The sequence below is a fragment of the Nyctereutes procyonoides genome, unplaced genomic scaffold (assembly GCF_905146905.1).
Source record: "Nyctereutes procyonoides isolate TBG_1078 unplaced genomic scaffold, NYPRO_anot_genome, whole genome shotgun sequence".
In the NCBI taxonomy this organism is placed as follows: domain Eukaryota; kingdom Metazoa; phylum Chordata; class Mammalia; order Carnivora; family Canidae; genus Nyctereutes; species Nyctereutes procyonoides.
The window spans coordinates 36916652-36941981 of record NW_026575043.1 but is presented as its reverse complement, the minus strand read 5'-3'; the positions used below and the strand labels follow the sequence as shown (position 1 = coordinate 36941981).

The 25330-nt window shown below is 50.9% G+C and overlaps 2 protein-coding genes across 10 annotated transcripts in view; one reads left to right on the top strand and one right to left on the bottom strand.

Moving 5' to 3' along the window:
* Positions 1 to 6532, top strand: part of UPB1 (beta-ureidopropionase 1) — a 36763-nt gene extending 30231 nt beyond the window's left edge. For 2 of the 4 annotated variants that reach the window (XM_055322944.1, XM_055322943.1), the window contains exon 11: positions 6 to 6532. In XM_055322944.1, the coding sequence (XP_055178919.1) occupies positions 6 to 89 (84 nt within the window). In that variant the 3' untranslated portion in view covers positions 90 to 6532. The remainder of the gene's footprint in view (positions 1 to 5) is intronic. The other 2 variants (XM_055322941.1, XM_055322942.1) reach the window with 2 other exon arrangements.
* Positions 6533 to 11800: 5268 nt separating this feature from the next.
* On the bottom strand, positions 11801 to 25283 carry GUCD1 (guanylyl cyclase domain containing 1). Of its 6 annotated transcripts, none has more exons than XM_055322288.1 (6): positions 25107 to 25283; positions 19779 to 19863; positions 18797 to 18962; positions 17155 to 17246; positions 15017 to 15258; positions 11801 to 14316 (listed from the first exon to the last, which is right to left on the bottom strand). In XM_055322288.1, the coding sequence occupies exons 2-6, from the start codon at positions 19787 to 19789 to the stop codon at positions 14222 to 14224; spliced, it is 606 nt and encodes a 201-aa protein (XP_055178263.1). In that variant the 5' UTR covers positions 19790 to 19863; positions 25107 to 25283; the 3' UTR covers positions 11801 to 14221. The 6 variants fall into 6 exon arrangements, with proteins under 6 accessions (XP_055178263.1, XP_055178261.1, XP_055178262.1 ...); XM_055322286.1 differs by lacking the exon at positions 25107 to 25283 and adding an exon at positions 24515 to 24669 and having other exon boundaries at positions 14992 to 15258; XM_055322287.1 differs by lacking the exon at positions 25107 to 25283 and adding an exon at positions 24515 to 24669 and having other exon boundaries at positions 11801 to 14313; positions 14992 to 15258.
* Positions 25284 to 25330: the final 47 nt, after the last annotated feature.

Sequence of the window (25330 nt, the reverse complement as noted above, 5' to 3'; positions counted from 1 at the left end):
TTCAGATGACCGGCAGATACGAGATGTACGCTCAGGAGCTTGCAGAAGCCATCAAACCCAACTACAGCCCCAATATCGTGAAAGAGTAGCTGGATTTTAGCTCCTGCCTGCCAAGGAGGGCACCTCTGCCCCTAGCAGATCTGCAAGTACAGCAGGCTTTACATGTGCAAGTTCTCCCCGGTGATATCCTGGTAACATTTCTGTCCACATAGGTTTAAAAACACCTAGACAGGGGGGGATGCCCTCAGCAGTTGAGCCTCTGCCTTGGGCTCAGGGCGTGATCCTGGAGCCCCAGGATCAAGTCCCACATCGGGCTCCCTGCATGGAGCATGCTTCTCCCTCTGCCTATGTCTCTACCTCTCTCCATCTGTGTCTCTCATGAATAAATAAATAAAATCTTTTTTAAAAAAAGAAAGAAAGGAAGAAAAATGCCTAGATAGGGAGGGTATATTGAAGAATAACTGTCCAGTGGATATGAGTTTCCTTCCTGGATGATGAAATCTTTTGGGCTTACACAGAAGTGTTGCTTACACAACATTGTGAACGTGCTAATGTAGAATGCCACTCAATTGTATACTTTAAAATGGCTAAATTTATGTCATGTGAATTTTACCTCCATTAAAAAAAAAAATCCGGGATGCCTGGGTGGCTCAGTGGTTTAGCGCCTACCTTCAGCACAGGGCGTGATCCTGGGGTCCTGGGATTGAGTCCCACATCAGGCTCCCAGCATGGAGACTGCTTCTCCCTCAGCCTGTTGTCTGCCTTTCTCTATGTGTGTGTGTCTCTCACGAATGAATAAGTAAAATCTTAAAAAAAAGAAAAAAATCCCAGGCACTTAATGTGCTGGCTGATTTGTAATTAGACACATAGGATACCCCAGTCCTGAGATTCCTCTCTTCCTGTTTAGACTGTCAGCAACCTGAGGGTAAAGGTGGGAGTGAGTAGGGGAAGCTGAGGCTGATCCAGAGTCGAGCTACCGAGTGGCTGTGGGCAGGCGAGATGGCCATTAGATGTGTCAACATGTCTAGGCTGCAGTGTCCAGGTATCAGTCAGATGCTAATCTGGATGTTGCTATGAAGGTATTTTGTAGATGTGATTAAAGTCCATAACCAGCTAACTGAGCAAGTGAGATTATCCTAGATAATCCAGGTAGGCCTGATTCAATCAGTCAGAAGGCCCTCAGGAGGAGAGCTGAGGCTTCACCAACAAAGACAAAATTCTGCCTGTGGACAGCAGCTTCCCTGCGCCCCAACCCCCCACCCCCTGCCGCACGCCGCCCCATGCCTTAGAGCTCTAGTTGGTCCTTCCTACAGATTTCAGATCTCACGACCCTGAGATCACCACCTTACAGATTTCAGACTTGTCCATCCAGCCCCCGCAATCACTTAAATCAGTGCCTTGCAATAAATTTCTTAATATATATCCTACTGTTTCTGCTTTTGGTTAGACCTTCATGATACAGATTCTCATCCCGGAAGTGGCTCTAGAGGAACAGAATCTTCAGGATGAGTTTCCTGCATTGGTGCTAGGTTTTCTGGAATTCTTCTTTAATTTGGTTGAATTAAAGGCACTCACGGCTCTATCTGCAGTGTTAAAGAGGAGGGCATGGTAGCCAATGGTGTGATGTAGCAATAGAGATTTATAGAGCAAGCAGACCATCAGCCTGTGCCTGCAAGTCCCAGCCTGCCGTCCCTGGTGGCCTGTCCCTTCTGTGGTTTTTAGGCTTGGATAAACAGCCTCCATCATCATGTAAGGCAATTCCTTGCACTGAATCTCTCTATATTTATATATATACATATACATCTATATGCATGCATATGTATGTGTGTATATATATATATACACATATATATATACACACACATGTATGTATCTTCTGCATATATAAATATATCTGTATCCCCTTTTGATTCTGCTTCTTTGATTGAGCACTGACAGCCTGACTGACAGGGCGGGTTGCCCACCTCTCTGCCCCTTGGCTTCCACATCTGTAAAGTGGGACCATATCCCTTCTTCTGCCTTATGTCACAGGACAGTGGTGAGAGACAGACTAGATGAACCAGGGGACTTCTGTGGGCTGTGTTCCTTGCACCACACAGCAGAAATCCCACCTGTGCTGGGAGTGCCTGGGTGACTCAATTGGTTGAGTCACCGACTCTTGGTTTCAGCTCAAGTCATGATCTTAGGGTGGTGATCTCAAGGTTGTGAGATCAAGCCCCGTGTCGGGTTTCATGCTCAGTGGGGAGCCTGTTGAGACTCTCTCTCTCTCCCTCTGCCCTTCCGCTGCTTGCTCTCCCTATCTCTCAAATCAATAGATTTTTTTTTTTTAAGAGCCCCAACTCTGAAGTCTCAAACCTCCACAGTCAGCCACCGTGTTGGAGGTGGGAGTGGGATCCTCAGGTTCTACCCTTCTTGTGTCCAGTTAGAGAAGGCAGCTCATTCCTTCCCTGACCCAGCAGCTGAAATGCATGACCCAACCCCATGTCAGGGCTGGGGTGCTCCCAGACAGCTACGTGGGGTGAAAAAACTGGTTGCAACTTCCTAGCTCCGCTTTAACCCCCTTAACCTCTCTGAGCTGCAGGCTTTTCACTTCATGTAAAAACCCCTTTTGTATTACTTTTTTCATAGAATCCAGCCCTGCAGATACAGTGAGTTTTTCTGTCTGGCCTCCAGTGTCCACAGCCTTTGTGTTTGTGGTTTCTAAAAGGAGCATGTAGTCAATCTAATACAGCAGCCAGCTTAGATAACAAGATAGTGCATTTATGAAATAGGTACTAATACACCAGAAAGGATTTGATCATCCACGTCTCTCACTCACTGCCTAGAATCAAAGTGTTCAGTTCTGCCTTAGAGTAGATGGGCCCTATACACAGGGAGTCATTTGAGGGTTTAACTCATGCCTGGAATGTTTAGATGCTCAGCAAACATTTGTTGACTGAACCTAGGGTGGAAGTTTTTGTTTCTGTGTGATTGTTGCTGATGCCACAGAAGATAAGTTGTAATGGTTCAGTGTATGGGGCCTATGGCCCATGGGTGGAGTCTTCTGACTCTCTGAGCCTGTTTTCTCACCTCTAAAATGAGAGGTGACTGGGTTTGAGGTTTTCAGTTCTCTCCAGCTCTGCAGAGAGCATTTCTGCCAGCCCACGGCTTTATTGCTAGAATCTGGGGTATCAGGGGAGAGTGGTGCCAAGCCACAGTGTGCCCGGCAAGAAAAAAGGCAAAGACATTCCAGGATAGGCCACATGTAAGGCCACAAAACAAGTCATGATAAATATTTAAAGATTGAAATCATAGGAAATCTCTTTTTTACTCACACTGGAATGAAACTAGAAATAAATAGCAAAAGGAAAATTCAAAAATGTTTGAAAATTAGACCACATGTTCTTGAACAACCAACCAGTAGATCAAAAAAAAAAAAAATCACAAGGGGCAGTCCGGGTGGCTCAGCAGTTTAGCGCTGCCTTCAGCCCATGGCCTTATCCTGGAGACCTGGGATCGAGTCCCATGTCAGGCTCCCTGCATGGAGCCTGCTTCTCCCTCTGCCTGTGTCTCTGCCCCTCTCTCTCTCTGTGTGTCTCTCATGAATAAATAAATTAAAATCTTAAAAAAAAAATCACAAGGAAATTAGAAAATGTTTTGGAACAAATGAAAACAAAAACAAAACATACCCAAACTTATAGGATGCAAGGAAAGCAATGTGAAATGGAAATGTATAACTATAAACACTTACTAGAAGAGAAGAAGGCTGGCACCTGGCTGGCTCAGTCTGTACAGCATGTGACTCTTGATTTCAGGGTCATGAATTCAAGCTCCACATTAGGCTTGGAGTTAACTTTTAAAAAAATTAAAATTAAATACATGAAAATAAAAATAAAGAAGGTTTCGAATCAACAACTGATTTTTACATTTTTAAAAACGTTTTATTTATTTATTTGGCAGAGAGAGAGAGAGAGAGCACAAGCAGGGGGAGGGGCAGATGACAAGGGAGAAGCAGGCTCCCCGCTGAGCAGGGAGCCCAATGTAGGGCTCCATCCCAGTGTCCTGGGATCATGACCTGAGCCCAAGACAGACACTTAACAGACTGAGCCACACAGGAGCCCCCCAAATTTTACATCTCAAGGAACTGAAAAAAAGAAGAGCAAACTAAACCCAAGGTAACAGTAGAGATGAAATAATGAAGATTAGAGCACAGAGAAATAAAATAGAAAATAGAGAAGGAATAGAGAACAATGAAACCAAAAGTTGGTTCTTCAAAAAAGATCAACAAAAATTGACAAACCTTTAGCATGATTGAGAAAAAGAGAAGATTCAGGGCAGCCCGGGTGGCTCAGCAGTTTAGCGCCGCCTTCAGCCCAGGGCCTGATCTTGGAGATCCTGGATCAAGTCCCACCTTAGGCAACCTGCATGGAGCCTGCTTCTCCCTCTGCCTGTGTCTCTGCCTCTCTCTCTCTGTGTGTCTCTCATGAATAAATAAATAAAATCTTTAAAAAAAAAAAGAAAAAAGAAAAAGAAGATTCAGATTATTAAAATCAGAAATGAAAGTGGAGACATCACTACAATTTGATAGAAATAAAAAGGATTATTAAGAGTATTATGAACAAATTGTTAGAGGAGCTCACCAAGAGCATGGGATTGCCGATTGATCCATGAACTGGACCCAGGAAATCAGAGGCTCCTTCCCTCCTCTGTCCTTGGAATGTATGTTCTGCTCACTGTTGCCACACTAGGAGCTACTTCAAGGACACAGCTTGAGAGAGTAATTTATTATTTTTTAAAGATTTTATTTATTTGAGCAAGAGAGAGAGAGAGCATGAACAGAGGAGACAGGGAGAGGGAGAAACAGACTCGTCACTGAGCAGGGAGCCCAATGCGGGACTGGGATCATGACCTGAGCTGAAGGCAGATACTTAACTGACTGAGCCACCTAGGTGCCCCAAGAAAGTGATGTATTATTAAGACCATCTGGGCAGTGAATGAACGCCGTTAAGATTTCTGGTGAACTCTTAAGATTCTGGTGGGTACATGCAGAGATCTACTTGTCTTGTGGCCACTCAAGATGAGAGCCTCAAGCCTTGTATGTAAGTGACCGTGCTCATTAAAACTGCCACCTACCAATCGGAGAGATCTGCGTCTTTCTTTGGTCTCTCCTTGCCCTCCACATATGGGGGCCAGTTTCAGATATCACCTGAGGATCTCCCACATTTGCAAACCAACATAGTTGTCTGCCAACACATTGGATTACCTAGATGAAATGGACAAATTCCTAGAAACATGAAACTACCAACCCTGAATCATGAAGAAATAGGAAATCTGAATAGACCTATATCTAGTAAGGAGATTTAATGAGTAATCAAAACCTTCCCTAGCAAAGGAAAGCACTGGACTTGGTGACTTCACTGGTAAATTCTACCACACATTTAGAAAAACCAGCACCAGGGCACCCAACTGACTCAGTCAGAAGAGCATGCAACTTTGGATCTCAGGGTCATGAGTTCCAGCCCCACATTGGGTGGGTGTAGAGATCACTAACTAATTAAATAAACTAACTAAATAAGCTTTATTTATTTATTTTTAAAGGTTTTATTTATTCATGAGAGACACAGAGAGAGAGGCAGAGACACAGGAAGAGGGAGAAGCAGGCTCCACACAGGGAGCCCAATGTGGGACTTGATACTGGGACTCCAGGATCATGCCCTGAGCCCAAGGCAGACACTCAACCGCTGAGTCACTCAGGTGCCCCAATAAGTAAGCTTTAAAAAAATAGAAAGAAAGAGGGATCCCTGGGTGACACAGCGGTTTGGCGCCTGCCTTTGGCCCAGGGCGCGATCCTGGAGACCCGGGATCGAATCCCACGTCGGGCTCCCAGTGCATGGAGCCTGCTTTGCCCTCTGCCTGTGTCTCTGCCTCTATCTCTCTCTCACTATGTGCCTATCATAAATAAAAAAAATTAAAAAAAAATTAAAATAAAAAAAAATAGAAAGAAAGAACTAAGCCAATCCTTCTCAAATGCTTCCAAAAAATTGAAGAGGAGGAAATGCTTATTAACTCATTGAGTCCAACATTACATTAACATCAAAGCCAGGCAAAGACATTGCAAAAAAAATACCAAGACCACAGAGCAATATCCTTTATGAATATTGATGCAAAAATCCTCAACAAAGCATGGTTGACCCTTGAATAATGCAAGAGTTAGGGATGAGCACCAACTCCCTACACAGTCAAAAATCCATGGATAACTGTTAACTCCCCAAACCTTCATTACTAACAGCCTACTGTTATCAGAAACTTTACCAATAACATAAACAGTTGACTAATACATCTTCCATATGTTATATGTATTACATACTGTATTTTTATAATAAAGTAAGCTAGAGAAAAGAAAATATTAAGAAAATTATCAGAAAAAAAAGGAAAATACAGTACAGTACTATATATAGATATATATAAAAAAAAATCCCCCTGGACCTGTGTGGTCCAAACCTGTGTTGTTCAAGGATCAACTGTACTAGTAAACTGAATCCATCAGCATATTAAAAGGATTTATGGCCAAGTTAGTCTTATTTCTATTGTTTCTTTCAGAATAAGTTCTAAGAAATAGAATTCACTGTGTTAAAGAAACATGAACATCTTGTCAAGATCTGGGAAGAGTCGGGGATCCCTGGGTGGCTCAGCGGTTTCGCGCCTGTCTTTGGCCCAGGGCGCGATCCTGGAGTCCCGAGATCGAGTCCCGCGTCAGGCTCCCGGCATGGAGCCTGCTTCTCCCTCTGCCTGCGTCTCTGCCTCTCTCTCTCTCTCTCTGTCTATCATAAATAAATAAATAAATAAAAATAAATCTTTAAAAAAAAAAAAAAGAACTGGGAAGAGTCTGAGCTCTTACCCTGTCTGGAAGCTGACAACTTAGCCGACATCAGTTCCATGGATGCTAGCAGAAGACACAGAACTCCTCAGAGACAAAGGAGTTTAGGACAGTAGTAGGAGCAGCTAGAGTGCCAGCACTGCCTTGGCAGCAAGACACCTGGACCCCAATTCCCCCAGGACAAGACAAAAGAGGGTCAAACTACTCCTGCATGCATAGTGGGTTGCATTAAGAAGAGAAAGGAAAAGAGGGAGAGAGCTTAGAGGATTGGAATCTCTTACATTGGAAAGTAAAGCATGCCTGCCCCTTGCTCAAAAGGCAGACACTATCTCTGTCTACCGAGCTTGCAAGAAGACCTGCACTTTGCTCCAGAGGGAGACTTAGCTCTAACTTCTAAGGCTATTGGCTCTGCAAGGATCCTTGAAAAGACAGTCCAGGACACAGTCACACATGGTTTTAGCTCACAAGTCATGCAGCAATCTGAGAAAAGTGAGAGACCCATAGCAATAACTTCCAACCAGTATCCATTTCTAATTTCTGCATCATCTTGACTTCTGGCAGTTTCCCCATGATAATACTACTCTATCAGTCACTCTGATTAATTTGACTGACAGAGGCTGGCCCAAATCAACTCCATTTGTCTTTTTTTTTTAAGATTTTATTTTTTCATAAGAGACACAGAGATAAAGAGAGGCAGAGACACAGGCAGAGGGAGAAGCAGGCTCCACGCAGGAAGCCCGATATGGGACTCGATCCCAGGTCTCCAGGATCACACCCTGGGCTGAAGGCAGGCACCAAACCGCTGAGCCACCCGGGCTGCCCCCAACTCCATTTGTCTTGTAGGATTTCATTAATTTTATCCACAGAACTTCAAGGAGCAGAATGAGCCCAACCTGCAAACTCCCCTCAGTCTTACCTGCCAGGGTCCTCAACACAACAGGAGGGACAAATTCCACAAACTATCAAGGTCTACCTTAGAAAGTCAAGTGGTTGTCTCAAATATTGACCTTTCCACTTAGCCTAAGTTACTTACTAATCCAGGAATGGCTCTAGGTATTAAGTACTCCCCAGTCTCCACCTTGGTTCCCAGGGAGGAAGTCTAGGCCAGCCAGTTATCTATACCAACCTACTCAGTGGCCTAACACTGACCTGAAATGCCCCCCAGGGCCAAGGTGGTAACATTGATGACATCACCTAAAATTGGGGCAAATGTTGTATCACCTTTTCTAATCAGATGACTACCATCAGGGCAGCCTGGGTGGCTCAGCGGTTTAGTGCCTGCCTTCAGCCCAGGGTGTGATCCTGGAGACCTGGGATCGAGTCCCACATCAGGTTCCCTGCATGGAGCCTGCTTCTCCCTCTGCCTGTGTCTCTGCTTCTCTCTCTCTCTCTGGTCTCTCATGAATAAATAAATAAAATCTTAAAAAAAAAAAAAGTGACTACCATCATGAGGATATCTACCCACAGAGTGCACATAAATAATGAGTCAGTTACTGATCCAGGAACCTCCCTTGAATAACTAAGGCTAGCTCCATTTTAGGGAGATCTCCACAGTTGTCTGTGGGCGGCCTTATCTATTGATGGTATTTGCTTAAACAATTGAATGGACCAAAGACCTAAAGGTATTTCTCATTCTCATCAGCTATCTTCATCAGCATTGCTCTGGCTTTCTTTTCTTTTCTTTTCTTTTCTTTTCTTTTCTTTTCTTTTCTTTTCTTTTCTTTTCTTTTCTCTTCTCTTCTTTCTCTTCTTTTCTTTCTTCTTCCTTCCTTCCTTCCTTCCTTCCTTCCTTCCTTTCTTTCTTTCTTTTTTTTTTAAGATTTTATTTATTTATTCATGAGCGACGCAGAGAGGCAGAGACATAGGCAGAGGGAGAAGCAGGCTCCCTGTGAAGAACTTGATGCGGCACTCGATCCCAGGACCCCAGAATCACTCCCTGTGCTGAAGGAAGATGCTCAACCACTGAGTCACCTAGGTACCTCTCATTCACATTATCAAGCACCTATGAGGTGTCAAGGCTGGGTGCTACAGTAGTGGAGACAGGTAGACAGGATGATGTGGTTGGAGGTGCAGGAAAAAGTACTCCTTTAGAAGTGGTGACACTGAGCAGAGCCTTGAGTAAAGAAAGGACTTTGGCAGATGGGAGGTACAGAGAGGATGCCAACTTGGCCACCTCATGGGTCTGTTGTGATCTGTGGATGTCAAACTCTTGTAAATCAAGGGGCTCCAAACAGCTTGAGGAGACTGGATCACCAGATCTCCCAGGGGCTGGGTGGAAGCCCAGCGACTGGGGGCAGATCCTTAGGAAGCAGTATTCAGGATACATGTTGGGGCAGGCAGCCAGAGAGAGATACAGAAGAGGGAGACGGGCGGGAGAGGGGGGAGAGGATGGAGAGGTCACTGGAGAGGCCACTGTGCTGGGCCCGTGGGAGTCTTAGCTTCCATTTCCTGGCGCTGAGTTTTTCCCATGAACACTTACGTCCATGTTGGTCCCATCACTTGGCCCCTGGGACCAACAGCACAGCAGGATGATGTCTCCGTATTTTCTTGGTTTTCTTATTCTGTTCTGACACTGGAGGGTCGGGGCAAGTCTGTGATGTGCATCCCTGGATACTGTAGCTGGAGGCAAGTCAGCAAGAACAGGATCTGTGCCCTTCCAGAGTATTGGGACCACACACCAGGCTTTCTACCCAGAGGCAAAATTCTGGGGGGGCTATGGCAGCCCATCTCTAGCTCCAGAACTCAGAGTTCACTTCCTGGCTCTTCTGGCATCAGCTCACCCCTACAGGGTCACCAGAGTTACTTCTGACTATGATCTGGGCTGAGGGTTGGGAAAACAGAAATGGTGGGTTTGAGTTTAGCTCTGTTAATAGCTCATTGAGTGATGACCCTGGGCCAGTTGCTCCCCTCTCTGGGCTGCACTCCTCCATCCTTTGACTAAGCCAGTGGTTACCCAAGTGTCAGCGTATTTCACAGAATAACAGTGTTACACAAGAACTGTAGTTAAGTAATTTGGGGAAAGCCTAAATGAAGGGAGTCCCCTTGCTACAGGATTATACAGAGCCTTTCAGCACATCCTAAATCCCCTAGGGGACTGTAGCCTGCAGTGTTTGCCAAGCTGACCTGACCAGGGCACCCCATTACACACAGCTTCTCACCATTGGTATTCTGAAGGCCACACCTCAGGATGTGCTAGACGAGGTATCTCCAGGGGTGTTCCTAACTGTTCTGAGATTTAAAAACATAACCAGGGGATCCCTGGGTGGCGCAGCGGTTTGGCGCCTGCCTTTGGCCCAGGGCGTGATCCTGGAGACCCGGGATCGAATCCCACATCGGGCTCCCGGTGCATGGAGCCTGCTTCTCCCTCTGCCTGTGTCTCTGCCTCTCTCTCTCTCTCTCTCTCTCTCTGTGACTATCGTAAATAAATAAATTTAAAAAAAAATAAAAAATAAAAACATAACCACCAGACATCCAGTGATCCTTGCCTCCTGGTGTATGCTTGCCCTATGCAATCCCTAGTGTATGCTGGACTTACTGATGCACTTCTGTTTAATAGAGTATTGCGGAAATCATAGGATGTCACTTCTGAGATTAGGTTATTAAAAGGCTGTGGCTTCCATACTGGGTGCTTGTTCTGTCTCTCTCTCGCCCCTCCTTCCTCCTTGCCCCCCTCTTTCTCCCTCCCTTTATGTCATTACTACCTGTTCTATCATGAGGACACACCCAGGCAGCCTGTGGCTGGCAGCCCTATCAAGTGAACTTGGGAGCAGATGTTTCAGTATGTCACACCTTGAGGTGACTGTAGCCCTGCCAACAGCTTGAGACACCCCAGGCCAAAGGCATCAGTTTGGCTGCACCCAGCTCTTTGTTCCGGCCTGGCCCCTTGGCTCCTGTGGGGCCCCTCCCAGGAATCCTCAGCCTGTCCCCCCCGCTATCCTCACCCTGCATGCTCTGGGCAGCCAACTCTATCCACCCAGTACTCATTACGTCACCCACATTTGTCCCTCCTTTTTTTTTATTTTTATTTTTTTTACATTTGTCCCTCCTATTCTAACACCTCCTTCATCATTTTTTCTCCCGTGATTATATTCAATGGCCACTTGGATGCCCCAAACCAATCTTTCCCATGCCTGTCCCAACCACGATATGCCCATTCAGAATGGGGGGCCCCTTCCCCTAGGAGTTCAGAGAGGGCCCTGGGCCTCTAGCAGGGTGCCCCATCCTCAGCTGGCCAACGCCCTGATTAAAGGAATGTCTACAGGGCTGCTTTCCAGATTGGAGAAAGGTCCAAAGACCTCAGTCACAACTCCTTAATAAACCCCCACAGTGTGGGGCTTGGGGAGGGGCAGAGCAGCAGTCAGGATGAGAGCACAGGCCAGAGACTGGGACTCCGCCCAAGACGCCAGCCAGCTCTGGCTCTGTCAGCAACCTGTGCGACCTGGGGCAGGTCTGAGGCTGCCAGATAATGCAGGATTTCCAGACACATCCTTTTTCAGAAATAGAATTCTTATCAAATGTAACACTAGAAGAGCCCAAATAGCTAGCAAATAAGGGGAGCTGCTGGTTGGGGGTGGCAGATACAGGGAGGGCTGGAGTCCCACCGGCAGGGCTCCCCCGCTCTATTGCCTCCTGTGGTCCCCACTGTCCCCTTCATTCAACTCCACCTCCCCTCCAGACCCTCCTCCTGCTCTAAACTGTGTGCCCCTCCATGTCCTCTTCAAGAACTGCCATCAAGCTCAGCTCTGAGGCCCTTCCATCTCCAGCACTGCCTGCCTAAGCCCCCACAAGATCAGGAGGGAGGCAGAACTGAAAAAGCAATGAACAGGATTCTAGTCCCAGCTGAAACCTGGTATGGCAGGTCAAGGACCTGGGTTTGCATGCGCTCACGCTGAGAATTTGGGACAGAAACAAGAATTCACAAAGGCGGGCCCAGGATTGCCATGATTCTGCAGTGAGAATAATGTTTATTGAGAATGGCTCATTACAAACAAAAAATATATATGTAGAAAATCTCTGCAATGCAAAAGATCCCTTTTGTCCCTGTGTGGCTGGAGTGAACAAAACCAACTGTCCAGTGTGGCTTTGCTGGGCTCCCCCCATGCGGGCAGGGGTCATGGGTGCCATGTGCCATGGGCAGAAGTTCCTGAAGCCTGGGTTTTCTCCATCCTTGTTTTCATGACATGTGCAAGAACAGGTTTGCATTTGCATCCCATTCCCATGACCCTCCGAGGCAGACGGCACTATCGCAGGCACAGGTAGCTTTCTTGTTAATCTTCTAGAGGGTGACCTCTAACTTGTGGCTGGCCCTGGGGACTCAGATGCTGTGACCACCCTCTGTGGAGGCTGCTCTCCATGACAGCCCCACCAGTCATCCAAAGCGTCACTTCTTCATTGCTTTCCTTGATGCGTCTATTCCAACCACAATTTTAGCCAGACCCTTCCTGAGGATGTCCAAATCCCACAGCCGCCACACGTGGTATTCCTGGGTGTGAAACTGGAGCTCCCTGGGATCTTGGGCCACCCAACATTAAGGCAAAAGAGATAAGACCAGTCTGAAGACACTGCTAATCTCCGACACCAAGGTGGCTAACCTGTTAGCTAACCAGCTAACAGTGCCTCCCTCTGGGCCAAAGGCCGCATCTGGTGTTGAAGAGCAATAGGCTGGGTGGTCTGACGGCCCTTTTCAACAGAGCTGGTCTCTGGCCCTCAGAGCAGCCACGGTGGGGAGGTGCCAGCTGGCTGCTGGGAGAAGATGCTGAGCCTGTTTGCAGTCCAGAGGGGTAGCAGCTGCCATTGCATCGTGCCTTGGCCAACAAGAGACCAAGACGCAGGGGGACGGGGCAGTGTGGCTGATGGGGCAGCCCTGCTCCTCTGCCAGACAGCTCATGAGGGGTGGGTGTCCTCGGCTCCTTTGGGAATGATCTAGTTCCCTTTGTTTTTTGGAGCAGATCTGGATTCAAAACCCAACCCCACCACTGTCCTGGACAAACTCTCCCCAGACTGATGGCCAGATTTTGTCTGTAAGGTAGGGTGAGGGGCCCTGGGACTCAGCTTCCCCAGCTGTGAGTCCCTTTCTCTTTGAAAGGGAACTTGGGCTGGCTTCTCTGCTCTGTGAAGAGAGATGTCAGTGGTTCTGAAGTACCTGCAATCTCACTATTATTGTCTTACTTGAGGGTAACTCTCACTCCCCACAAGTGGAAAAACTTAATTCTCAAAGAAACCAAACAAGCCCCCGCCCCCCAAGAAAAGAAAAAAAATTTAAAGAGTAGGAAACAGCTCTAGTCCATGCTATGTGCAGTGCTGTGTGATCCTGGGCAGAAACTATCCTTCTCTGTCAAGACAGAAAAGCCTCAACATTCTGTGCAAAAGGTCCTGGCATGAATATTAGGGTAGGTGGGAGGCCAATGGCTGTCTCCCATCATGGCCTCAGGACAGCAGGCCCTAGCACCCCAGCACTCAGCCCTGTGAGGCCTGGGGCTCCCCACACCCGGATAATGGGCCCCACTATCGGGGCTTATGCTAGTGTCAGGAGGCCTCATGGGTTAGGGGGGGATCTTTGGGACACAGGTGGCTGTGCCTGGCCTTCTGGGTCAGGCATTCTTGTACACTCAGCACTGCCAGCTAGCAAGAGTTAGGGCCCTGTCTACTCCCCTGAGGGCCCTCTACTCTACAGTGCTATGGTACCTAGAGGGTGAGGGGTACGGGGCCCAGGGTCCTTCTGGCCTTAGGCCCAGCCATCTCCAGGGCCCAGAGGCCTCACAACCAGCCACAGGAACTTGGGTGGGTTCCCATCTTATGGCGGGAGGGAGTGGTGGCATCCACCAAAGGGCCCAGGGAGGTCTGTAGCACTTCTGGGGGTAGGCAGTTCCTAGCAAGGCCTGGAGCAGCCCACAGTCTTGGGGGCCAGAGTTGGCTACATGGTCTCCAAACACGTGGATACCATCCTGACAAGTGGAATCTCCAGGGCTCAGCCCTCAGATCTGTGGGGAGACAAGCTCAAGCTTCTCCTGTGCCCTGGATCTGGTATGTAGGCAACAAGGGCACCCACAGGGCTGGAAGTCCCCTAGGCACAGTTCAAGTCAGATTTGGGGTCCTAGGGGAAGCTCTACTCAGATGCTCTGGGGACACCTCCACCAACCAGCAGGTGCATAGGGTAAGTGGCAAGATGACACACGTGATGCTGGCAGACAAAGCAGGCATGCCTCCAGCATCAAGAATTCCCTGGGGCTTTGTCACACAGGCCAAGGCTGCAGTTCTGCATCCAAGCCCCAGCAACTCGGGGCCTGGGCCAAGGCCTCCTGAGTTGGCCAGGCTAGGGTGGGGCAGGGTGGGGGGCGAGGGCCTGGGCACACCAGGCTCCCGCTGTCAGCTGTCCAGGTAGACAAAGAGGATGTCCTCATCTGTGCCGTAACTGGTTCTGGCTTCCTCGAAGTTACTGATGCTGGTGCTGCACATTCCTGCTGGGGGCAAGAAGGGAGAGTGAGGTAGTGGTGGTGGGGGGAGTAGTGTACCTGCCTCGCTGGCACCCAGGGGGGAGCTAGGGGAGGTCTGACCTCCTGCCACCTGCCTGGCCACCCTCTGCCACTCATTTTTCACCCACAGGAAGCCTTCCTTGCCAATTTCAGCCTTCATGAGCTCATTCTCTGACCCTTCCCTAGTTTAGCAGATGGAGAAGGTGAGACCCAGAGGGAAAGAAATATGCTTGAGGACACATGTGGTAAGTCTGCTAGAGTCAGGACAGTCCTTTCCAGTCCCCAGGGCAGTGGGGAGCCCTCGCTGCACCTGGAGCAGAGCTGGAACTGGGAAGACTTTTCTTTCTGACGGGTATGCTTCCTGGCTGTCCTGGCAGGGCTAGAGTGAGGGGACCGGGGGAGGCACCCGCAGAATAAGAGTGAGATGGGGCCCACGCAGTGGTGTAGGGCTGGTGGTATGGGAGGGACAGGTGGCCTGACCTGGTGTGTGGAGGCTGGGATGGCCTCAGGTTTACGGCTGATCTGGGCAGGGCAGAGGGGCAGCACAGAAGACAGGAGCCCAGGAGGAGCAGAGGCTTTGGGGAGAAGGCAGGGAGGAAAGTCTTGGCCACCAGGATGAATGAGAAGGAATCTGGGATGGTGAATGCGGCCTGCCCCACCTACCGTCCCCTGCCCGCCTGGCACTCACGGTCGGCGTAGGCTGGATTGTTGTAGAAGATGCAGCCTGTGGCCCGGTTGTAGCCGCGCAGCACGATGAAGTGGCCCTGGTAGTCAGGGGTGCGGCAGAAGCAGCGGTGGCCACTGGGGGCGAAGCAGCAGTACTTGACAGGACTGGAGCAAAGGTCGCAGTGCAGTACCCCAGAGTTCACCAGCACGATGGCCACGTGGCCCTGTGCCAGGTGCTCCTGGATGTCCTGCACGCTCACTGTGCTGTGGGTGGGAGGAGGGTCAGCTGGTGCCGCTGGGCCCCATCCCCCATCTCTCAAGTGGACCCCTACTCGGATCACAAAGCTTGGGGACCTGGCTCATCTTTCCTCCCTCCTGAGCTCCTTGCAGGTGGGAACATCCTGCTTTGTCACCGTGGCCCAGGCTCAGAGTAGGATTAAGCATGGGACCAGTGCCGGGGTGAGAGTGGGAGGGCTCTGAGGGTGCTCAAGGACAAGCCACTCCCATCAGGTCCTTCCAGGGGTGGTAGGAAGTCGGCTCCAGATGGGCCCCTGTCATGGGCTGCTGGAGCAGCACACGGGACCCCACCTCCTGGCCTGGACAGTGAATTTTGTTTTTTTGCTGAGCATCCTTCTTAGTCATTTACCCTAAATCACATGCGGTTTACCTTGGAAGCTGTGGGTCCAATGTATTCCCCCAAACTTGAGCTAAGCATGGCTTTGTTAGTTTCAAAACCACATGCATCCCTGAAAAAGACTAGTTTTCTTTTTTCTTTTTCTCTAAGGCTCCTAAAGCAGAAGGGGTTGTCCAGGAAGGGCCTGGCCAGCAGACCTCCCAGGGGATCCCCAGTTCAGCAGAGCCAGCTGCTCCCTGAGGCAGACTCTTAGAGGCACTGCCCCGTTCAATGCCCCCAGAAGGCAGCAAATCCAAATCAAGAATCCAGAATGGGTGAGGGGCTGTGGGGTAGTAGTCCCTGTAGCTAGGGGCCTCCCCCTGCCGCAGCCTCCTCAGGAGTGGCAGCATTAGCACTACGTGGCCTGGCCCAAGGCCAGCCCACGGCCAAGCCATGTGGCAGGTTGGTTTGGTTGCTTCAGCCTAGGGAAACATGCCATCTTTCCATTTGGTCTGTGAAATGAAATAGCAGGCTGGGTTCCTGATGGTATGTATGAGTGCGGGATTTCCACTGCAGAGACAAAGCTGGGGCTGGGCTAGAAAGAAAAGCACCATGCTTCATGGGGTAAATGGGTGCAGAGTGCCAGGTCTGGCTCACAGCCCGGACGAGTGGCCAGTGGGGACCGTGGGCAGCTTGTGCTATTTTTCTCATCCTCAGTTTATTCACATGAGGAATAGGGGACGGCACCAGCTTCCCCCTCAACAAGACAGCATGTGGCACAAGCCATTAAATGAACATTTATTGCCTTTCCTCCTAGCACATGCTCGTGTGGTGGACAGGTATGTGGAGACTCTTCCCGGTTTTTTTCCTAACCACTTATTGTGTGGTACCATTATGTCAACGATCCAAACGGAAGTCTATGGAGAGGAGGGAGACCTGAGAAGAGTGGTCTAGGGGAGCCTAGCAGGGATCTAAGCTAACCTGCCTGAGCCTGGAGAAGGTCATTATCATCTGGGGAAGTTACTCCCAGGGTCTGCTCAAATCCTGCCCTCATGTATAGATGGAAGCAGGGAGACCCACAGAAGGTCACAGCAGCCTGTGGGGAGATCTGAGAGCCAGGCCTCCCTAGAGAGCCAACACATGAGGCTGTCCTCTGTCACCTTCCATCGCTTTGCCAGAATGTTCCTTAGGCTGTCACCCCTTCAAGAAGGGTTCCTGTGTTCTGTCTCGAAATACCATTCTGTGAGCAGTCTGAAGGCTGGCTGGAGTCTGGCTTGCTCACCACCTGTCCCTCCAGGTTCTGCTTGTCATCCATCTTAGGCTGCAGTTTTGTGTACAGGAGGTCATGTAGTTCCACTTGTCCCCATTTTATGGATGGAAACAGTAAGGCTCAGGAGGGCAAGTCCATGCCTTTGGCTACCTGGGTAGGACACCCTGGTTCTGTCTGACTGCTCCTAGCCTTTCCTGTACGCCATCCTGCGACCTCCCTGAGGACAAGTATGTGATTGAGCAGGCACCCAAGAAAGAGTAAAGGGGGTACTGCTCACCATTTCTCCACCAGCACCTTGCAAGCCTTGGCTTGTGCAAACAACTGGTTCACCCGGGTCTCCTCTGTGTCAAAGTGCTTCCTGTAGAAGGACTAAAGAGAGAAAGGCAGGCTGGAGGGACTGCCTGTCTTGGCTGCCCTCCCCCCATGTGGATGAAGTGAAGACCATGTGATGGAGGTGAAGATGGTGAAATGAAGGGAGGAACCTGGCCTGCTAGGGAAGATGGCCCATGCAGCATGTGTGGACAGAAAGAAAGCTGCATGTGTTGGGGCGCCTGGGTGGCTCAGTGGTTGAGTGTCTGCCTTTGGCCCAGGTCACGATCCCAGGGTCCTGGGATTGAGTACCGCCTCAGGCTCCCTGCAGGGAGCCTGCTTCTCCATCTGCCTATGTCTTTGCCTCTCTGTGTCTCTCATGAATAAATAAAATCTTAAAAAAAAAAAAAGCTCCATGTGTCTCTTTTTTTTTTTAAGATTTTATTTATTTATTCATGAGAGACACAGAGAAAAGGCAGAGACACAGGCAGAGGGAGAAGCAGGCTCCTCGCAGGAAGCCTGATGTGGGACTTGATCCCAGAACTCCAAGGCCGAAGGCAGACACTCAGCCACTAAGCCACCTAGGTGTCCTGAAAGCTCCATGTGTCATGAGCTGGCAGGGTGGCTGGCCAGAGCACACGGAACCACAGAGGCATGAGGAGGATGCTCAGGAGATGGCTAGGCAGCTGAGCTCAGGTCAGCTCCCCCAGCAAGGCTAGTCATCCCTGGGCTGTGTACCCTGTGGATATGAGCAGGAGTCTGTGGTAAATGAGCAAAGGGGGTGGCTGGGCCTATCCAGATGCTCTTCCACTGCTTGCCTTAGCAAGGTGAGGTCCAGGAACATACTTTATTCAGTGTAGGGGACTTAAGGGGGCTAGACCGATCCCCTGTGGGGGAGGCAGGAGAGACCCTGCTCTTGGGCTCTTTTATCTGTCTCACAGCTACAGTGATTAAGCCAGATCCATCAGCCATCTTCCCCCAGCCTGGAAGGTATAAAGGCAATTTAGGTTGACCGGTGCTGGCCACCATGTGACAACCCTCTTGCCAACGAGGCCAACAGAGACTCTACTCTGCCAAGTTTTGGAGCTGGGGCCAACATGTATCTCTGCAGCAGGCAAGACTAGGGGGGTAAGGGTAGGGGGACAGGAGGTGTGTACTGGTATAATAGTGAGGCTGTCTTTTTCTTTTTCAGAAAGAAAAAAAATTAGTTTTTCCTCCAGAATACCAACTATCCAGCTTGGAGCCATCTGTCCCTGTGACAAGGAAGAAAATGGGCAAGTGGTGGCAGGGTGAGGTCAGAGTGACATGCTCTGAGACCCTGGACCTGAGACATAGGAGGGATGGATGCAGGAAAGCAGCCTGAGATGCTCCTCTTGCACATCATCAAGTGCTCTTGAAGGCAGGCAGCAGGAGTCTCACTGCTCAAATGCTCTGAGCAGGCTAGAGCCCAACATCACCTAGTCTGACTAGATCGAAAGTCCTGCCCACAGTGTATCTGCTGCTGCTCCCTGGTCCCTACATATCTGTGTGTATGCTCAGGTATCAATGCCTTGACCATACTCCCTTGTAACTACTGGACCTGAGTGAAAGCCTGGTGGCTGGCCACTCACCTGGTTCTTGTAGCCCTTGTCAACACCCAGGGTCTGTGTGCAGAAGCGGTGCCTCACGCCAAAGTGGCGCATCAGGTAGGCCAGGTCAATGGTCCAGATGCTCCTGGTTAGCCGCAGCTCTTGCAGGGCACTCTCAAACTCACTGTCGTCCACCTGGCCCAGGTACCTGTGGGGAGATGGGCTGCTGAGGTTGGCTTGCTTATGTGGGGAAGCTGGCTGGGGTCACCCTCCTCCCAAGGCCCCCCAACCATTATCAGAGCTCCCGCTCCCCAGAAGGCTCCATCCTTTGTCATGAAATCCTGTATCTTGCCTACTTTCTTGGGCACAACCTGAGGCTGCCGGGGGTACCATGTTGGCCTGAGTCAAGGATTCTGCTTCTTGAATCTCTTAAAAGGTTGTGTGACTTAGGGTAAGTTGCCAGACTCTGGCCTCACTAGCTTCATCTTTAGGATGAGATGTTTGGACCACATCAGTGGTTTTCTAAATTTTAGGCATAGAACTCTTTTGCTGAACACTACTTTGCCTGGAATTCTGGGATATAAAACAGGTAAGGGAGAAGCTGCTCTGACGTTCCTGGCAGCTGCCTCAAAATCTCCTAAGAGGAGATGACTACGTTGCTCTTTGCTTGGACGGTCAAGGTTCCTGTGATATTCCCACAACCTTAGTTCAACAATTGGCATTCTAGTGACAGTCTTCCTGGAGGCCAAGACTGAAAGGTCCCGTGTCGCAGGGATGAGGAAATTCTGTGGACCAGACACCTGGGACTTCCCTGGCTATCCCTAGAGCTGACACCTGGAAGGCCTCGTTCCACCCTTTGCTTGTTTTTGCAGGTAAGACCAAGCCTGGTTGGAAGCTGGACCTCCTTTAAGCCCCAACCAAGAAAAGCCATATGGATGATGAATCCCACCCAGGTCTCTCCCTATTTCTCTTTCCAGCTAGAGCAGATGGTGTGGATGGGGAGGGCCTAGGCCTGCCCACTCACCGCAGCACCATCTTGGAGCAGGCCAGGCCGCAGTCCCAGTGGTAGAGCTGCTGGATGATGGGCACGGGCAGCTGCACAAAGTCTTCTGCAATGAAACACAGGGAGGTCACAGACCCTTGGCACTGTGGCTGTCACTGCCACTCCACTGAAGCCACCATCATTGGCTCCTACCCAGATCCTATAGGAGTTGTTCAGGGGCCAACAAACAGCCTTTCGGGTGCCCCAATCCATTCTCCTTACAATAGCAGTAATCTCTCCCAAACATCAGTCAGAGTAGGTCAGCCTTACAACAAAATCCTCCAGTGGGTTGATTCCTCTGTCTCTTAAGACAATGCCTTCATGGCTGCCTCTGCCTTCTCACCTCCCCTCATCCTCAGGAGGCCAACCTGCAGGCAGAACCTTCACTTGCCGTGATCCTTTATGCCCCAGAGCCTTTGGAACCTCTTCCCCCTGCATGAACTCTCCTGACTTCCAAAGTACTTGACCTAACTCCTGCCTTTGGATGTCACTTCTCCATGACATTGCTTCCATCTTGCCTAGCACCTGTCCCCCAACTACATGCACTCACAGCCCCACAGGCCTCTCTCTCAGAACATTCTTTTTGGACCTTCAAGGAGGCTGGCACAGGGCCAGCCACATGGGAAGTGCTCAGCAGATATTCATGTCTGACTTCATGAGGCCCCTTGGAGGTCTGCCTAACTCCAAAGACTCCAGGGCCACCCAAGTGTGAAGTCCATGGTTAGAAGGAAGGGAGACTGTCATGTAATCTGTGTATGTGCAATGCTAACCTAGGTAACCTCTCAGTCTGTTCTCGTCAAACAGTGTGGAGGAGTAGAAAGGTCCTGACCTCAGCATTTTAGCCTTAGCTCTGTCACGGCCTGACTGTGGGCTGAGCAACTGACTTCCTCTTGAGAGACTGAGTCTGGCTATTTCTAAAGTCGGGGACTTTGGTCTGATTCAGTCAATCAACAAATATTTCCCAAGAGCCTAGCACCTGGCATGTGAACCAGAGATGTGGTGGTTAAGTGACATAAACAGAGTCCTGTCCTGGTGGTCAGCAAAAACAAGCAAGAGTAAGAGAAAAACAGAGGGCTAGAACTGGGGAAAAGGTAGGGGTGTGCCTTAGAGTGAGAATCAGGGAATGCAAGACAGAGGGGAACAGCATGCATTGAGGAGCTAAGGCGGGAGCCAGCTGGAACATGGCCTCCTGGAACCTCCTACTCTGGGATCCCACAAATCTGGATAAAGTTCAGCGTCTAAAGAAATGGGAGGCACTTCCCCTCAGCAATGACCACTCACTGCTCATTCATGACACTCGTTAAGCATGTGAAACCCCAGCTCACCCTGTTTCCTCATCTTGGGAGGTCTCCGGGGTCTCTCTTGAATCTACAACTCACCTGTGCAGAGCTGCCCCAGAGGCTGGCTCGCCATGCCAACCTTGGCTCCTGCTGCATGCAGCAACCAGAAGGGCCCTGCAGTTTGTCCTGGCCTTTCAACCTGCTGGTCTTGTCTGGGAAGCTTGCCTGGAGTGAGTCCCTAGCTCCTACTCTCTGTGTCTCAACTCTCCCCAGCCTCCAAGTCCTGGTTCAGAGGTCACCACTTCCAGTGCTTTCTCTGATCCCAGGCTGGCCACGCCCTTTCCCTCATCTGCACTCTGTGAGGCCAGAGTTCATGCTTTGGCTCACAGGAGAGGACCCTTGCATTGAGCTTGTCTGTGTCCTGCTGAGCTGTTGAACATTCCCAGGGGGCAGGGACCTGTGACTCCTCCTTCACTGCCTTTTACTGGCCTTTCTCCCCCCATTCCTCACCTTCAAGGGCCTGCAACAGGGCCTATGGATGGCAAGATGGCATGAGTGAGTACAGGCCACCTGCTAGCTGAGTCACTTGAGGAGAAGCACTTCATCTCTCCGTGCCTGCTTCTTCTTCTATGAAATGGACCACTACAAATGCTAGCCCATGGAGTGCTATGTGCACTCAGGGTGAGTGTGCTGCAGGTGCTGATGTAAACCCTGCCCTCCATCTAGAGGGCCCTGGCACCCTGAGCCCAACTGGGCTGGGGCTTTGTTCCCTCCTTCCCTTGACCCCAGATGCCTCTAAAAGCACCAGGCCATCATTCAAGGCCTTCCCACACCTGTCTCCTTCCAGTGTCATGGATTCAGTTCTGAGGTCTCCGTCTAGCCTGAATTTTCTGCCTATCCTCTGTCCCAAATTCCACGCCCAGTTCCTTTGCCCTCTGTACACAGTAGCCAGAGGGATCCCAGTCCCAGTCTCCCATTGCTCTTAGAAGAAAGTTGTCACCCCATTCCATGGCCTGCAGGGCCCTGCCCAACCCAGGCCCCCACTAGCCTCACCTTGGCCCTTACACCTCACTCACCCAGTTGCAGGTACCCTGGAAAACCCATCAGGCTTCATTCTACCTCTCTGCATGTACAGCCGTCTCTGGAACTTTCTTCCCTGCAGTTCTCGAGGCAGGCTTACCAGGCTGCCCCTTCAAATATTTCTCCTCTGAGAGGCTTTTTCTGATTACGCCTTTTGGGGGAGGAGGCTGCCCTTCCCAGCATCCTGTTTGTTTCCTTCACAGTACTTGGCAAAATTAATGAGAAAAAAAATAAAACAGAGCTACTCTTTTTCCCCACAAGACTGCAAGCTTCCTGAAGACAAAGAATTTGCTAATCCTGTTCACTGTTATTTCCAATGCCTACTATCTGATGCTTAGCAGTAATGCAATAAATATTTGTTACAAGAAATGAACCTATTTTTTTTAATGAACTTTATTAAACACTCAACATATGCTACAATTTAAGGACACTAAGGATGACTAAGTCCTGACTCCTGCCCTCCAGATTCATATTCTAAAATAATTCCCCCCAATAGGCTGAGTGGAGAGAAAGCTCTGTGCAGGGTGTTATTCTCTAATGATGGAATGCATCTCTTTTCAAGAACCCTTCATTGTGGCCATAACTGCTTCTCTCTACACAGGCTGTTAACTCCCCAGCCGTTGCTCTTGCAGATCCCTTAGTCTGGAATGTTATCTCCCATCTCTGAACAGCCAAATGCTCTGGTCTCTTTCTCACTCTGAGCCCTTCAATAGGAGTATTTGAGGGGTTCGTGTCTGCCTTCCCCACCGGACAGACTGAGACTATCTCAGTGGCAGGCAGGGTTGCACCTGTCTCCCCCCAGCCCTTGGGGCAGAGCAGGCACTCAGACATGTCTGATGAATGGAAGGTGTTTTTCCAAAAAAGCCTTAACCCTTGAGATGCCTGGGCCTACCTGTCACAGCAATGCCCCACCCTCCCCCAATCTCCCCCTACTCAGGCTTCCAGACTATAGCCCCTCTGTTCATGGCTCCCTTATTCTGCAGCCCGGGCTCTGGCACCAGCTAGCTGGGTCATCTTAACGGCCAGGCTTTGACTCTGTTTGTGCCTTTCCTATTCCCAGCTGTAAATGTGGCACAGGACAGCTGTTCCCTAGAGTTCTTATGAACTCCACTGCCCCTCTTCTTCTTGCCTTGATCCTAGAACCCCTGGATCCCAAGGTCCCACAAGGCTAAAGACTCCCAGGTGGCTATCCCCAGTCTTGGCATGGGAAGGTCAGCTCACAGGGGTCCAGATATACTACCGGGGGGGGGGGGTGATAAGGGGAAGCAAGGCCTTCCAAGCCCAGAACTACTGCCAGATGTTGATGCCTGGAGCCAAGATACTGTCCCACCTGAAAGTAGAGTCTATCTGTAGCCCTAGCCTGGCTTCAGGTGGCAGCTGTTGCTCAAAAAGGCAGACCCTGAACACTTAATTCCTTTCTATTCTATCTGCTCATGTGCAAAAAGTGCAAGTAACAATGGTAACTTACTTTTGGGGATTAATGAGGAATTGCATGTAAACAACTTAGCATAGTGCCTGCTCATGGGAAGCTCCCTATGAATGTGAGCCATTACTCCACTGAGACTCAGAAAAGGCAAGTGTCTGGCCCAAGATCACAGTTAGATAATTGGAAGAGTAGGGATGCAAATCCCAGGAGAGCATCAGACTTATGCCCCGCTGCATTCACAAGAGACCTCTCCCTGGGTGTGACACCAAGGTCACTGATGTCTCAGGGCCAGGTCCCACATGCTCTTGACCTCTCCCATGAGATGGCACCTCACTGTAGAGTTTACTAGCACTTTCTCATCAACCCTGAGAGCAGGAATCATTGCTTTTCCCCTCCCCCACTCAGAGAAACAAACTGAAGCCCACAGGCACTGAATGTCAGTCTTGGTGTCTGCCCCGGAGGAACTCAGGCCACCTAGGGGCAGAAGGAACCGGAGGGTCGAGACAACATGCTGAGTCTGGGAGGCCAGGGTAAGGGGCACATCCATTGCTCCGTGCTCTGCCGGTTTCCTGCCCTAGGCCTCAGCTCCCCTAGTTCCTGGAGGGGACGCGGGATCTCCTAAGGCGGCTCCAGCAGGACTCTCGGCTTCTGGGGAAGGTGCCGACCTTGCCCCGCACCCAGGACCCTCCCACTGTGACCGCTCTCTGGGCAGACTGGGGTTCCAGCCCTAGGAGTATCAGGAAATCCCCAGTGGCCCGGGCAGGGGGTGAGCGGCCAAGGCGGGAATGTACCCCTGGCCAGGTGTCGCTCAAAGCTCTACAGCCCGGCCCGTGGCGGCGGTCGACCCAAGGTCGCGCGGCCGGACCCTGCCCGTGCTAGGGCGGGTCCCCCTCGTTCCCGGGCGAGGGCCGGGCCCTCGAGGAGACACTGACCCGGCTCCAGCGGTGGCCCCGCTGCCTCCGCCTCCGTCCTCATGACCCGGGCTGCGCGGGGCGCCCATGGCCCCGGCCCGGCTGCAGCTTCGGCTCCGAATTGGGCGGGAGCAAGGCTGGTGCGTGTCAGGTTCCTCCTCCGCCGCCGCCGCCGCCAGCGCGCGGTGGGGAGAAGAGGAGGAGGCGGCGGGGCCGCCCCAAGCCCCGCCCCTTCCAGGTCCCGGCTGGGGCCACGCCCCTCCCCAGACCCCACCCCTCCGCTGGTTCTCCTGGCCCCGCCCCTTTCCCCACGCCCGGCGCAGCCGCGCAGGCCCCATCACGCCTCGGCTCCCCGGAAGCTCCGCCCCTTGGCCGGAGAGCAGCCCCGAGGCCCCGCCTTCCCACCCGCGCGGGTTCCCCAGAGACTCAGTCCCTGCCTGGCCCCGCTTCGCTGCCAGCCTCGGGCATATAGCCAGGTCCTGTCCGCACACCGCGGGGCTCCAGGAGACCTGACGCTGCTTCGGCTTCCTTGAGGGCCGGCCCCCGCTTTGCTCTAAGCCTGTTTCTCTATCCGCACGGTGAGCCAGCTCGCCTTGCTGAGGGCGCCCCTTACCTGGTGGTGCCGGGTTTCAAAGGCTAAATTGTGAGGGGAGGTCCTCGCCCTCGGCCCCCCTGCCTGCTGCCCCAGATCCCCGCCTTGTCGTCCAGCCACTCCCTGGTGTGAGGTGTTTGGAAACGCGAGCCCCCCGCCCCCCGTCGGTGGCTTGAGGATCAGTGTTTCCGGCGGCACCTGGGTCCCGTCACCAGCTCTCCTTTCCCGGGCCGGAACTATCGTAC